The sequence below is a fragment of the Cervus elaphus genome, chromosome 9, assembly GCF_910594005.1.
Source record: "Cervus elaphus chromosome 9, mCerEla1.1, whole genome shotgun sequence".
Classification (NCBI taxonomy): Eukaryota; Metazoa; Chordata; class Mammalia; order Artiodactyla; family Cervidae; genus Cervus; species Cervus elaphus.
Genome location: NC_057823.1, coordinates 95,364,770 through 95,380,848, shown reverse-complemented (window position 1 = coordinate 95,380,848; position 16,079 = coordinate 95,364,770). Strand labels below are relative to the sequence as shown.

General features: G+C 41.3%; 1 protein-coding gene and 1 long non-coding RNA gene across 17 annotated transcripts in view; one reads left to right on the top strand and one right to left on the bottom strand.

Moving 5' to 3' along the window:
• The window catches only part of PCSK1 (proprotein convertase subtilisin/kexin type 1), a 42,604-nt gene extending 27,523 nt beyond the window's left edge, over positions 1–15,081 (top strand). For all 3 annotated transcript variants that reach the window (XM_043913676.1, XM_043913675.1, XM_043913677.1), the window contains 5 exons: positions 4,279–4,512; positions 9,088–9,245; positions 10,559–10,692; positions 11,480–11,641; positions 13,851–15,081. In XM_043913676.1, coding sequence (XP_043769611.1) covers positions 4,279–4,512; positions 9,088–9,245; positions 10,559–10,692; positions 11,480–11,641; positions 13,851–14,228 — 1,066 coding nt within the window. In that variant the 3' untranslated portion in view covers positions 14,229–15,081. The remainder of the gene's footprint in view (positions 1–4,278; positions 4,513–9,087; positions 9,246–10,558; positions 10,693–11,479; positions 11,642–13,850) is intronic.
• LOC122700630 overlaps positions 1–16,079 on the bottom strand; it is a 526,773-nt gene that overhangs the window by 187,952 nt on the left and 322,742 nt on the right. The gene's annotated exons all lie outside the window — the stretch shown is intronic.

Here is a 16,079-nt window from a genome sequence, read left to right as displayed (position 1 = left end):
TGGACAGTTTGCTTTGCTCTATTCAGTTGTCTATACCAAGATGATTATTTCAGAAAGTCTGAATGCCAGAATTTCTAGAAGAGTCTGTAGACAAACATGATTGGGAGAATCATTTAACCATGTGTTCCTCCTTAAGTAACAACCATGGAGGATGAAAAACAACTCTGGGTTAAATTTATCATGAATAACAGCATTCAGCATTTATCAGGCTACTACTATGGGCCATAACCTGTGCTAATCTCTTTATATACAATGCTAACTCTAATTCTTACAACATCCTTGTGACATATAAATCATTAGTGGCATTTTATTAAGGATGAAACTGAGACTTAGAGAGGTTGGGAAATGTAACCAAGAAATGACTAAAATCTTTAACGTCCAGGCTTACCTAGTTGTGATTACAGGCTAAACCAGGTAGACTCAGACTTTTTCATCTTAGAATTTTGTCTCCAGATTACTTTACCTACACTCTCCTAATTAGAAGCAATGCTTAATTTCAATGTTTAATTGCAAAGCCCTTATTTTCTGTAAACATATCCTTGATTAGCAAACCAATGCAGATTTTAAAAAATTTAATTATTGTGGATGCCATTGATGAACGAGATGCTAATTAACAGAGGAAGGCTGTCAGGAATGAGATGCACTACTGTTAGAAGGTCCTTTTCACATTATGAAATGCAATCACTCAAATGAAAAATAACTCTGTTAGAGAAATAGCCTTAATTTTCCTAACTGCCTGACAATGAAGCCTCTTTGGATATTTTTCAAAGAATAGGTAAAAGAAAATAATCAAAAATAAAACAAAACCTGCAACTGAATAAAAAACCAATGCCCTAACTATAGAAATCTGCTTCGTGTTTGATTAGCATGATTATCATGCTAAGACCATGACTTATACCTCCTTAGTACCTATCCTCATCCCAACACACACACACACACACGCACACACACAGACACACACACATCCCACACCCACTGAGAGTCCAAGGGGTAAACGGGCATGTGGCCCATAGACAACCTTGATGAGACTACCTTTGGTAAGAGGCTTTTACCTAAAACTCCTTTTAAAGAACTAGAAGGAAGCAAGAATTTCAATAACATGCTACATAGGTCAGAATTAGTTTCCACATGGAGAAAACAGCCATTTCTGCTCAGCTAGTTAATTATTCCTCAACGTGGGATGGCCAATGTGGATATGAGATCTACAATGAAGTATAATATATGTGATATTGGGCAGATTGGAGGTCAGACTGTCATACTTGACCTCTTATCTTAGAAGTAAGTCCACTCAGGCCCAGGGAGATGAAGTGGCTTGCTTAAGGTCACACAGGTCCTTAGTAACAGAATATAATTTAATGTGCTTTTTACTACTCCCCATTCTGATGCCATGATTCTGACCCCAATGACTTCTAATTACCTTAATTAGACATGTACTTGTATTCTTTCTTTCAACTCCTATTATTGTAGCTGTAATGCAGAACTGGCTAGACAGCTTTTTCCAATATGAAATCACTCCCTACCCTCAGACATTTTGGCTCAGCAGGTTCAGGGTGGGACTCAAGAATTTTCATTACTTACAAGTGTACCAGGTGATTATGATGCAAGCAGCCTCGAACCTTGGAGAATCACTGAACTAGAGTCTTTCCAAGGGCTCTATCAGTCACTCCCTGGGTTGAAGCATTACATTTGTCAGGAGCTCAGCTGAGCAGAGAGAGGGAATATTAAGCTGCTAGGTGTCAGAGCAGCTTTAAAGTAACACACCAAAAATGAAAGAGTTAAGCCTTCAGTCACTTACCGTGAAGGTATAAGCCAGAGTCTAAAACCAGAGAAAACACCAACTTTCCCTGTTCCATTGCCCCCCACCCTCTCCCATGGAAAGGGCATCAGCTGAAGGTCAGGTTAAAAGTTTGGACATGGGGGCTTGTTGTCTCACTGTTGAGGGAGCCAACGCAAGCCTCTGGTTTTATGGACTCTGGGATAGGGTGGGGGTGAGGGGGAAGGCTGGAAGTGGAGAAGTCCTGGGCACTGAGTCAGAGTGGGGAGAGGAGTTTTCAAGGTTTCCCCCTCTGTCGCCCATCAGGAGGCCTTGGCCGAGGTGCCCAAGACCTCAGATAAGAAGGCCCAGGAATGTAAATATGCTAAGAGCTTGCTGGGAGAGGAGGACCAGAGGCCTTGAGTACAGCTCCCTTCAGAGAGGGTGATGCGTGGTCTTGGCACCCAGGCTGGAATGCAGAGGGCAGCGTGCCCCCGAGGCCACCAGATGCAGACTTTGTAGAGCTTGTTGTGAGGACTGGGATTTTAACCAGGAGCAGACTCCTCCCTGGAATGTGCACTGCCCCCTGTTGTCCCCAGCGGATTGTTAAACCAGTCCATGACCAGCTCTGGGGAGAAAACAGCAAATTGAGCCAGATTCCCCTGTTGGCTGTTTCACAACCTAGTGGTAAGACAGAACCCTGGAGGACTCAATGCTTAGGCATTTATTTATCTAAATAAGGCTTGCAGGTCTCAAAGCTAAGGGAAGGCCTGAGATCATGAAAGATTTCTAATGACTAGTGGCAGTAAGTTTTAAAATTGTATTTAAGGCTAGTTAACACTTAGACACGTTCAACCATACAACCAGCTAATATTTACCCAGCACATACCCTGTGCCTGGCATTCTTCTGACTGGTTGGTGCATGTCAGAGAACAAGAAGGATAAAAATCTCAGCCCTTTTCATTGCTGATTCTAGAAGGGGAGACAGACGCTAATAACACACAAAACAAATGAGTTGCTCAGTATGTTAGAAGATGATAAGCACTATAAAAGAAAAAAAAAGTACAGCAAGATAAGAGAGCATAGGAGTATTTGGGGGGAGTTGAAATCTTAAATAAGGTGATCAGGGAAGGCTTCGTCTTCATTATTAACAGGCCCAACACTCCCATGCACCTCTGATTTATCCTTATGTTGCTATTAAATTAATTTTACCAAGACTTCTGATTATACCATTTCATTGCACAAAAATCCTCGATGGCGCCCCCTTGCCCAAAGGATAGAGTATAAGCTCCTTTTCCTGGCATTCAAGGTCCTCACCACATGGCTCAGTGATCCTCCTCGCCTCTTCCCTGCTCCAGTAAACCAGACTGTTACTGTACTCTGGGCATATCCTATACATCCCCTGCTCTGAGGTTTTGTTCCATTGCCTCATCTCTCTCCACTTCTTAACGTTCTGCTGCTGCTAAGTCACTTCAGTCATGTCCGACTCTGTGCGACCCCACAGACGGCAGCCCACCAGGCTCCCCCGTCCCTGGGATTCTCCAGGCAAGAACACTGGAGTGGGTTGCCATTTCCTTCCCCAATGCATGAAAGTGAAAAACGAAAGTGAAGTTGCTCAGTCGTGTCCGACTCTCAGCGACCCCATGGACTGTAGCCTACCAGGCTCCTCCGTCCATGGGATTTTCCAGGCAAGAGTACTGCAGTGGGCTGCCATTGCCTTCTCCGACTCTTAACGTTCTACCCATCCTTTAAAGTTCATCTCAAAATATTTCCTCCTAGAAGAGCCTTGCTAGAACCCTTCCATCCCCAAAGAATTATTTCTCCTTCAAAGTCCAACAATGCATTATGCTATGAATACAGGATTCAGTAGATATAGTTACTAAAAAGACTTAATTCTTTTACTGGATTAGAAGCCTGGCATCCTGCAGTCCACGGGTTCACAAAAAGTCAGGCATGACTGAGCGACTGAACTGACTGAAGCTTCTTAAAGCCATGAACTACTTCCTTGCATATTCCTGCTGCGTTCAGCATGGTGCCTTGTAAGAATGATCTCAAGTCGCTAAGAGCTTCTTGACACTTTTGCCATATTAAAAAAAGAGAGAGACAAAAAAATATTTAGGAGTGGGTAACCAGTCTATGTCTAAATCTGAGTCTTCCTAAGAAGGAAGTCAAGACCTCGACTGTGGGTTCATAATGTTGAAAATTCTAAGGTCGTTAACAGATAGCATAAGACTGGAGGACACAAAGAAGTGTCATCATTTTTAATTTTTGCTCCAGTCAAGTGTAAGTCATTAGAACTTGGTCCTACATTTCTACAGTACTGAAAACCAAAATTTAATAATTTCTAAGACTGTATTTTTAATTCTGAATGAGAGATATGCCAATAGTGATACACACTAAAATTACAGAGGTACAGTTGCAAAGGACACCTTACCATCTGGATGGAGATGCTTGCTTTTAACACTCGCATTTGCAAGGAAAATCCTTTTTGTCCCTGAACATTCTTTCGGTCACTCCTCCTCTAGTCCAAATCTCACCTGGCGAGATATGCAGCACTTGGTTGTATGGACCTCTGAGTATGACCCATTGGCCAATAACCCTGGGTGGAAAAAGAACGGAGCAGGCTTGATGGTGAACAGTAGATTTGGATTCGGGCTGCTAAATGCCAAAGCTCTGGTGGATCTGGCTGATCCCAGGACCTGGAGCAGTGTGCCTGAGAAGAAGGAATGTGTTGTCAAGGACAATGACTTTGAGCCCAGGTAAGTGTCTCCAGGAATTTTAAACAATTGTGTGCCATAGCACTGTTGCTATGATGCTTGTCACTCTGCCTAATTTTTTTCACCTACACTTCTGAAGTAGATGGGGATGGCATTTGCCAGCGTTTCCTGTGGCTCCATGAGAGGTCACAGAGACCAAAGATGTGCAAATCATGTTAACACAGTTGTATTTTTCTTTCATAGCCCACCTCTAACAATATAGCAGTAAGCTAATGTGTACCGGCTCAGTGGATATGAGTTTGAGCAAGCTCCAGGAGTTGGTGATGGACAGGGAAGCCTGGCGTGCTGCAGTCCATGGGGTTGCAAAGAGTCAGACATGACTGAGTGACTGAACTGAATGTGCTGCACTGTCCTATAGACCACTAAGAAAAATCATTGCCAATTAAACTATTACAAATCATCAATTTATTAAAATTCATCCCCAATTCAAAGATGTTAAAATGTGGGGTTTTTTTTAGTGCACCTTAGAATTGATGAGATGCAGTAATTGCCAACCAGTGTTACCCAAAACCTACTTCCAAAAGAACCTGGCTTTATGCCCCAAGGCTTTCGTTTAGAATATACTTGTCTATATTTCATTTAGAATATACATCTAGGTGCAGAAGCAGAATCTGGTATCAAGACAACCACAGTTACACTGAAGGTACACTCATACAAAATACCCAAGGGTGGGAGGCTTGGAGGGCATGCATTAGGGGGGTAAAATCATTTCTGAAAAAGGTATGTTTCAGTAATGGACCATTTTTGGATTAATATAAGACAAACCTGCTTGAATTTGATGCCATAACAAATAGTTTATTGCATTCAAGTATCTGTGTTTGTGTTCCTTACCATTTACTTTTCTTCTCTTATGTTCAGAACTCAACATGAGATCTACCTCCTTAAATTGTTAAGTGTACAATACATAACTGTTAACTATCGGTATAATGCACAGCTGATCTTTAGAACTTACTCATCTTGCTTAACTGAAACTTGATGCCCACTGATTAGTAACTCTCCATCCCTCACCCCAACAAACCCAAGGTAACCAACATTCCACTCTCTGATTCTACGAATTCAACTATTTTAGACATCTCATATGAATAGAATTACACAATATTTATCTACCTGTGACTGGTTCATTCGCTCAGCATAATGTCCTCACGTTGTATCCATACTGTCACATATAGCAGAATTTCCTTTTTTTAAAGCTAATGTGCCATTGTATATAAATGTCATATTTTCTTTATCCATTCATCTATTGAGGAATATCTAGGTTGTCCCCACATCTTGGCTATTAAGAATAATACTGCAATGAACATGGGAATGCTAGTAACTCTTTGAGACCCTGATTTCAATTATTTTGAGTAAATATCCAGAAGTGAGATTGGCTGGATCATATGGTAGTTTTCTTTTTTAAGGAAGTTTTATAGTGTTTTACATACTGGCTGCACCATTTTGCATTCCCACCAACTATGCAAGAGCTCCAATTTCTCCACAACCTCACCAACACTTGTCTTTTCTTGTTTATTTATTTTTTTAAGTAATAGTTGTCCTGATCTTGATGGGTATCTTGATTTGGGTCTTGATTTGAATTTCCCTGATGATTAATTATGGTGAACTTTGCCCCCCACCCCCCACATATCTATTGACCATTTGTATGTCTTCTTTGGAGAAATGTCTATTTAGGTCCTCAGCTCATTGTTTTGAATCAGATTGTTAGGATTTTTGCTATTAAGTTACAGGAGTTCTTATGTATTTTAGAGAATAATCATTTATCACATATTGTCTACTGTTCTTAAGTTGCCTTTTCAGTTTGTTTCCTTTACTGTGCAGAGGTTTTTAGTTTGATGTGGTCCTACTTGTTTATTTTTATTTATCTTTTGCTGCCTGTGCTTTTTTTTTTTTAATTTTTTTATTAGTTGGAGGCTAATTACTTCACAACATTTCAGTGGGTTTTGTCATACATTGATATGAATCAGCCATAGATTTACACTTATTCCCCATCCCGATCCCCCCTCCCATCTCCCTCTCCACCCGATTCCTCTGGGTCTTCCCAGTGCACCAGGCCGGAGCACTTGTCTCATGCATCCCACCTGGGCTGGTGATCTGTTTCACCATAGATAGTATACATGCTGTTCTTTTGAAACATCCCACCCTCACCTTCTCCCACAGAGTTCAAAAGTCTGTTCTGTATTTCTGTGTCTCTTTTTCTGTTTTGCATATAGGGTTATCGTTACCATCTTTCTAAATTCCATATATATGTGTTAGTATGCTGTAATGTTCTTTATCTTTCTGGCTTACTTCACTCTGTATAAGGGGCTCCAGTTTCATCCATCTCATTAGGACTGGTTCAAATGAATTCTTTTTGACGGCTGAGTAAAATTCCATGGTGTATATGTACCACAGCTTCCTTATCCATTCATCTGCTGATGGGCATCTAGGTTGCTTCCATGTCCTGGCTATTATAAACAGTGCTGCGATGAACATTGGGGTGCACGTGTCTCTTTCAGATCTGGTTTCCTCAGTGTGTATGCCCAGAAGTGGTATTGCTGGGTCATATGGCAGTTCTATTTCCAGTTTTTTAAGGAATCTCCACACTGTTTTCCATAGTGGCTGTACTAGTTTGCATTCCCCCCAACAGTGTAAGAGGGTTCCCTTTTCTCCACAGCCTCTCCAGCATTTATTTCTTGTAGACTTTTGGATAGCAGCCATCCTGACTGGTGTGTAATGGTACCTCATTGTGGTTTTGATTTGCATTTCTCTGATAATGAGTGATGTTGAGCACCTTTTCATGTGTTTGTTAGCCATCTGTATGTCTTCTTTGGAGAAATGTCTGTTTAGTTCTCTGGCCCATTTTTTGATTGGGTCATTTATTTTTCTGGAATTGAGCTGCAGGAGTTGCTTGTATATTTTTGAGATTAATCCTTTGTCTGTTTCTTCATTTGCTATTATTTTCTCCCAATCTGAGGGCTGTCTTTTCACCTTACTTATAGTTTCTTTTGTAGTGCAAAAGCTTTTAAGTTTCATTAGATCCCATTTGTTTAGTTTTGCTTTTATTTCCAATATTCTGGGAGGTGGGTCATAGAGGATCTTGCTGTGATTTATGTCGGAGAGTGTTTTGCCTATGTTCTCCTCTAGGAGTTTTATAGTTTCTGGTCTTACATTTAGATCTTTAATCCATTTTGAGTTTATTTTTGTGTATGGTGTTAGAAAGTGTTCTAGTTTCATTCTTTTGCAAGTGGTTGACCAGTTTTCCCAGCACCACTTGTTAAAGAGGTTGTCTTTTTTCCATTGTATATCCTTGCCTCCTTTGTCAAAGATAAGGTGTCCATAGGTTCGTGGATTTATCTCTGGGCTTTCTATTCTGTTCCATTGGTCTATATTTCTGTCTTTGTGCCAGTACCACACTGTCTTGATGACTGTGGCTTTGTAGTAGAGTCTGAAGTCAGGCAGGTTGATTCCTCCAGTTCCATTCTTCTTTCTCAAGATTACTTTGGCTATTCGAGGTTTTTTGTATTTCCATACAAATTGTGAAATTCTTTGGTCTAGTTCTGTGAAAAATACCGTTGGTAGCTTGATAGGGATTGCATTGAATCTATAGACTGCTTTGGGTAGAATAGCCATTTTGACAATATTGATTCTTCCAATCCATGAACACGGTATGTTTCTCCATCTGTTTGTGTCCTCTTTGATTTCTTTCATCAGTGTTTTATAGTTTTCTATGTATAGGTCCTTTGTTTCTTTAGGTAGATATACTCCTAAGTATTTTATTCTTTTTGTTGCAATGGTGAATGGTATTGTTTCCTTAATTTCTCTTTCTGTTTTTTCATTGTTAGTATATAGGAATGCAAGGGATTTCTGTGTGTTAATTTTATATCCTGCAACTTTACTATATTCATTGATTAGTTCTAGTAATTTTCTGGTAGAGTCTTTAGGGTTTTCTATATAGAGGATCATGTCATCTGCAAACAGTGAGAGTTTCACTTCTTCTTTTCCTATCTGGATTCCTTTTACTTCTTTTTCTGCTCTGATTGCTGTGGCCAAAACTTCCAACACTATGTTGAACAGTAGTGGTGAGAGTGGGCACCCTTGTCTTGTTCCTGATTTCAGGGGAAATGCTTTCAATTTTTCACCATTGAGGGTGATGCTGCCTGTGCTTTTATTGTCAGATCCATTAAATCACTGCCAAGACCAATGTCATGAAACTTTTTCCCTATGTTTTCTTCTAGAAGTTTTACAGTTTCAGGTCTAATTGGTGGGTTTATTTCTGGGGTTTCTACTCTGTTCTATTTATCTGTATGTATGCGTGCTTGCATGCTCAGTCCTGACTCTTTGAGACCCTATGGACTGTAGTTTGCCAGGCTCCTCTGTCCTTGGAATTTTCCAGGCAATATTACTGGAATGGGTTGTCATTTCCTCCTCCAGCGATTTATCTGTCTGTCTTCATGGGGTTCTACTCATAACAGAGATAACAAGCCTAGCTGAGTATCTACTTTAGAGTGCTGTGTATACATTTCCATAAAATGTAAGGAAGAGATACAACTTTGTTCACTGATGATTCTTTAATGTATTTAGAGCCCTGAAAGCTAATGGAGAAGTCATCATAGAAATTCCAACAAGAGCTTGTGAAGGTCAAGAAAATGCTATCAAGTCACTGGAACATGTGCAGTTTGAAGCAACAATTGAATATTCCCGCAGAGGAGACCTTCATGTCACCCTCACTTCAGCCGCTGGTAAGTTTAAAAAAAAAAATTCAATTTATTCTAAACTATGTGTTTAAATTTTTAAGCATATATTAAATGATTTCAAATCAATGATTGATTTTTGCTTATATATAGGCCTAAGTCTTTCAATAAATACTTTCAGGTCTTAAAAAATATGCTTTGTGTTTTTTGGCATCAGAACTCTACCCTGTTCATTTCAACTGATCCTTACATAAGAAAAGAATGATGTTTACTCAAATAATACCAATTTATAAATGCTCTGAGTTATGCATTTTCAAACTGTGTGCATTTTCCCAAGTCACTGATCTATATCATTCATTTCTCTCATTAGTGAAAGTTAGTGTAATAATTAAACTGACAGATACATCAGACACATCCAAGAAATTAATTAAACAACTGAGAATTCTGATCTACAAGAGTTGAGAAGACTAAAGAATCTTCCACAATTACATAATTAAGGGCATATGATATGATATATTGACATTTGTCTTTTCCTGAAAGATTACTAAATCAAACAAGATCATGGGTGGTAAAGAGTTTGTGAAATATAAGCTACAATCCAACCAGGAGAAGCTATCCCAATCCTTTTTTATACTTCAGCAGGATTCAACTGACTAAATTCAATTACTTAAGTGATGTATGAAAAAGATGAGCTATCTCTATAACATCCTTCTGGAATATGAACTTACTAGAGGTTTGGAGCTGGCTCTGTTAATTTTGGAAATATGCTTTCTTAATATCTGGGAACTGGCCCCAAATATTGGTAGAATGCTTTTTCATAGACATTTTCTCTTGAAAATATTATTTACTGATCTATAGAGAACTTGGATGTGAAAATTTACAGTAACTCTTACTAGGAATTTTTATATCAAAAGAGATTAGTAAATTATACATGGTTTTATTATGTCTATGCTACATTATAGACCCAGGAACCTATTAAATTTTAAAATTTTTATCTTAAACTTCAAAATGATAGTTCCATTAATATGTATGTTAGGTCTCTGACTCTCTTCTTTAATGTAGTTTATAAACATAGTTCTCTGAGTTCTCCTTATTCAAATAAACCTTACTCAATATATCCATCCATTATTTATTTTTCTAGGATATTTACTGAGAACTTATTATATGCCAGGCAATGCACTAAGTACTGTGAATAAACTTTTTTTCCCTTGGGAATGTTGCCATCCTGGCATTATATCCAAAGGGAAAATTAAGAAGGCTTATCTCTCCCACTTTCATTTTTAGTTATCAAATGCTGGAGTGTGTCCTACTATCAATTCTGTCATTACACTCATTAACTTGTGTTTCTTGCATGAAAACAGGAACCAGCACTGTACTGTTGGCTGAAAGAGAGCGGGACACATCTCCCAATGGCTTTAAGAACTGGGACTTCATGTCTGTTCACACATGGGGAGAGAATCCCATAGGCACTTGGACTTTGCGAATTACAGACATGGTAAGTGTGAATGAAAGGATACTGAACCACAAGCTCACTTTTAAACACTCCAAAGCACTTTTAAAGTTAGTGCATCAGTAAGGACCCAAAGGAACTTTGATCCTCTTTAGAGAGGCCAAGGAGAAGGTATATATATTTTAAGCTCTGCCCACTTGGCTATAAAGATAATATTTTTTTAAAAAATTAGGCACCAGCCATCTAATAAGGAAGAAAAAATATTTTGATACACATCGTGACAGTCTGTGAGACAAAAGTTTCCATGTCAGAACACAGCCAGCCACAAGAGCTACTCAGACACCAGAATCAGCTGTATTCACAAGCATGGCTGTGGATGCTTCACCAGCTTTACTATGACAGTCTGCAGGGGGCAAGGCTTCCCAGGTGGTGCTAGTGGTAAAGAATCTGCCTAGCAATGCAGGAGATGCAAGAGATGGGGGTTCAATCCCTGGGTCAGGAGCATCCCCTGGAGTAGGAAGTGGCAACCCACTCCAGTATTCTTGCCTGGAAAATCCCATGGACAGAGGAGCCTGGCAGGCTACAGGTTCATGCAGGGAGTTCTCCTTTTTAAATTAAAAACAACCAGTTTGTAAACCTCTGAACCTGTCAGCTATTTGTTTTCATAGCAAGAATGAGTCTAGTGATTTACGTCTTTGCACACAGAGCCCTACACACAGAATGCACAGAATTTGAAAATTAGGTTTTCACTATAAAATCTCTCAGCTGTTTTGAAGCCGTTTATTTATACTGCTCAGAACACACACTAACATTATGTATGCTTATTCGTTAGTCTGGAAGAATGCAAAATGAAGGAAGAATCGTGAACTGGAAGCTGATCCTGCACGGGACCTCTTCCCAGCCAGAGCATATGAAACAGCCCCGGGTGTACACGTCCTACAACACTGTTCAGAACGACCGAAGAGGGGTGGAGAAGATGGTGGATTCCAGGGAGGTCTGTGTGGCTCTGTTCTTCCTGGCATGTTCTTTTTGGAACTGGGCTTCCCAGGTGGTGCTAGTGGTAAAGAACCTGCCTGCCAACGCGGGAGACATAAGAGATGTGGGTTCAATCCCTTGATCAGGAAGATCCCCTGGAGAAGGGCATGGCAACCCACTCCAGGATTCTTGCCTGGAGAATCACATGGACAGAGAAGCCTGGTGGTCCATAGGGTCACAAAGACTTGGACATGACTGAAGAGACTTAGCACGCACACACAATCAAGAGTGGGTGAACCTACCCTAACTTTTAGGCAGTAAGTGAGTTAAAACATGGGTTGGGAGGAAAGGGAGAAGAAGTGAACTTTATTTTCAATAGGAAATTGTTTCACATATTCTTTTATCCAAAATTTAGAAACTAAAATGAATGAATTCAGTATTATTCAATTCTCGAACATGAATTTTCTCCATTTATACCAGTATCAAATTTTAAAGAAAGCTATCTTTTTGTATGCTCACATATACCTAATGTTTGTATTGCACCTAGTTTTGAAGGATTTTCCACACTGTCTCATTTAACTTAAAACCCTTGTAACCTAAAAAGGATAGATCTCAGTATGTCCATTTTACAGAAAGAAGACCAAGGGTCAAGTGACCAAATCATGCACGCTTCTCTTTACTAATTCCTTAAACTGATGCTTCTTGGCAATTCCAAGGGGAGCTACAGAATCACAGTCTTTCTTAGAAAATTGCTGAGGAAAACTGAAGTCAGTCAGTTACATTCCCAGGTCTCAGCCAGAAGCCACTGGCTTCTCCCTTATCAGATGGGGGGGGGGGGGCAGAAAACACATTTTCTTTATCTGTGTATCCCCCAGGCCTCTAGCACTGTGCATCAGATCGTAGCAGGTAGGTTATCAGAATTTCCAGGACAACCTTCCCTGAACAGGACTGGCTCTATGACGGGTGTTTTGGAAGATACAAAGACATTCTTTATTCAAGAAATGTATAAACTAGCTGTGTGAAGGCCTCAGCTCACATTTTGGCCACGTTTACATTCTGCAAAACAGCTTCTGCTGGGGCCCTATCCCGGAGGCCTCCTCGTCACAGTCCTGGAGGCAGGGGGCACCGTGGGGGAACTTCTTCCTCCAAGATTCCCTAAGGGGTAATAACAGAACCCTTTGATTGTTAAGGACTTCCCTGGTGGCTCAGACGGTAAAGAGTCTGCCTACAATGCAGGAGACTGGGGTTCAATCCCTGGGTCGGGAAGATCTCCTGGAGAAGGAAATGGCAACCCACTCCAGTATTCCTGCCCGGAAAATCCCATGGATGGAAGAATTGATAGATTACAGTGTTGGACACGACTGAGCGACTTCACTTTCACTTTTCTTTTGAGTGTTAAAATAGTGAAATGCTTCCACAACAGGTGACCAAGAGATGCTTCTCTGGTCTCTCCAGCGTCCCCCCTTTCCTGGACCACTGCCCGAGTCTCTTCCCAGACCCTTTCTGACAACTCAGTGGCTGAAAGGGCAGCTCCGAACAGAAAGGGCAGCTCCAGAGAGCTGCCACACGACAGCGTTACTGGTGCCTCTGCAAGAGTTCCTGCCTGTCTTAGCAGCAGCTCCTTCCCAAAACACGATGGGAGGAAAGGGACTGGTAAACTGTTGATTTTCCATGGGATAAGAGCGTACTATCTTTTACAATTAACTTTTCCATCCAGAACTTAAGACATTAAAATGAATGAATTCAATGTTACTAAACCCCCTAACATGCATTCTACTATAGCAGGCTGACAAGCGAAGGAAACCAACAGGTATGCACATTCACCTACATCATCCCATTCAGGCTTCAAAACCTACAAGAAACAGAGGAACTCTTACTGCCATATGATGGGGGAAGTTCAGGGAGATTAAAAAGGTGCCAAATCCCCTGGAGAAGGGAAAGGGTCCCCACTCCAGTATTCTGGGCTGGAGAATTCCATAGACTGGATAGTCCATGGGGTCGCAGAGTCGGACACGACTGAGCGACTTCCACTTCACTTCACTTCAAAGATGCACTAATGAATGGGAATATGCAGGCGGAAACCCCAGTTAGTGTGAGTGCAAGCTTTGCACTCCTCTGCTCCCCAGACGGCCTCGCGAGGGACCAGCAGTAGGTGTGTGCTGTGGCTGCCTTGCTGGCTCCTAAATAACGAGCTTTCTCCCCTTGGCCGGTGGCTTTCTGTGTTTCAGGAGCAGCCTACACAAGAGGACCTGAACGGGTACGCTCAGGCATCCCAAAGCCCCAGCAGCGGTGCAGTCGGGGGCAGAAGGGATGAGTTGGCAGAGGGCGCCCCTTCTGAGGCCATGCTGAGACTCCTGCAAAGCGCTTTCAGCAAAAACTCACCCTCAAAGCAATCACCAAAGAAGTCCCCAAGTGCGAAGCTCAACATCCCCTACGAAAATTTCTACGAAGCCCTGGAAAGGCTGAACAAACCCTCCCAGCTTAAAGACTCTGAGGACAGTCTGTATAACGACTATGTCGATGGCTTCTACAACATGAAACCTTACAAGCACAGGGACGACCGGCTGCTCCAAGCTCTGGTGGACCTTCTGAGGGAGGAAAATTAAAATGTGTGCTGGTCTGAAGCTGGAGATAGTCACGCTTCTTCCTTCCCCCTTAGATTTTGCCTGTGTCTGAAGTGGGTGTTTTGTCATTGATTCTTCTGCTTCTAATATCCTTTGCGGTACTTTTTCTTTTTCTCCCTAAACTGGATATTTGAAAGCTAGGAGCTCAAGCAGTAAATCCAACTTCCTGAACTGATTACACAAAGCACGTCTTCCCTGCTTGCACAAGTCAAATGTTTTGTTCTTTCTGGGGCCACAGTTCACACCTGGCCCTTGTGCCACGCGAGAACGCCTTCTCTGGCCTCCCATTTCATGTCTCAAAATAGAAGGTACACAGGGCAATAGATTACTTTGAAAAAGCAACCTGCAAAAAAATGAAAGGAAGGAAGACAGGTTCTAATAGCTTGTCCCCTGTCTTTGTCATATGGTTCTTCAAATTTTGATGCCAAAGAAGGGCTTGGAAAGTTTCTCATGAAGGAGCTCTTAATTAGATTCATATCCCGGGCTTTTCTGCTCCAAAGTGCTGCTCATTCAGGAAGAGGCTGTTAGGTCATTTTGGGGAAAGGCTGGGTTACTTAGATCCAGAAAAAGGCCTCAAACCCTGCACTGGCTGTGTGAGCAGTTTCAGAATATTCTTTGCTTGATGTACCATGGAGAGGCCTCCATGGATCTGAAGGTGATCACGACTCAGGCTGTGAGCACCCGCCTTCCTCTCCTCCCCCTTACCTTCTCCTTTCTCAGCCACAAACTAAATACTGAGGGAGCTATTGATACCACTTTCTTAGAACAAATTTGTATTAGGGACTTGGCCAATTCCTAGTCATAATTTTCTTTTTTTAAATAGTCATAACAGGAAACCACCACTCATAACATGGAAAAGCAATGTAATAACAGGAAAATGTTCATCATAGGGAGAGGCAATGGGAGGTTTTGTTGTGTTTTAAATTACATTCATTAGAGCAGATTTTTCTGGATCTTTGAGTTTTCATTCCTTGATACCGAAGGCGCTTCTCCAGTCTTACGGATGATAGTCTCCAAATTCTCAAATTGTTTCCAAGCTTCAACTCAGAGGACACAAGCTGGCCGCCCACAGGCAGCGTCTGACCCTCAGCTAGATTTTGCTTGGCACGTTAAATGTTTTAAAAATGGGAGTGATTATTGAAACTATGAGATTTCACATAAAGCCTGACTGTCAGATGCATCTTCCCTCATAGCAGGAGCTGACTGGAGCTGAGTAGCAGCTGCCTAGAAGTTACAGACTTGGATACACGTCCCCATGGTACCCTGTTCACCCTTGCTGCTTATCACAGCCACCTGACTGGTCTGCATTCAATAGGCATTTGATTTTGCCTATTCCTGCACTAAACGAACATGCACAGTGTAAAGGCATTAGGAAAAAAAAATCCCCAACTTCTTTCAGGTAGGAACTATATGATAATCAATAATTACAAGAATTTGTCATGATCTAATTTACTGGCCAAAAAAAAGAAAAGGTATTTTAGACCCTTGAAAATACCTCTGAAATCTTGTTTGACTTACATGTTTTATCTCACCTCACCCAGATGCTCACTTATTCTTTTTCATGAATTGCCAAGCCCCTAGGTTCCCGCTCTCCCAAAGGCTCCGGTCACTGACAACACTGGCATTCTCCCCCTCAGTCCGCTGTCTGCAGTTCTTCCGTGAGGTCTGAACTTCATTAGGCCACTGGACCCAGAAGAGAACTCCACTGAACTAGATCAGGAGAACCCAAGTCTGTCACTTGCTTTAAAGTGAATTTGGTAAGACAGATGTTCACCCCCAATTGTGCAGAATGAGGGTATTTCTAGAGCAATACGCACGATGTATTGAGGATGT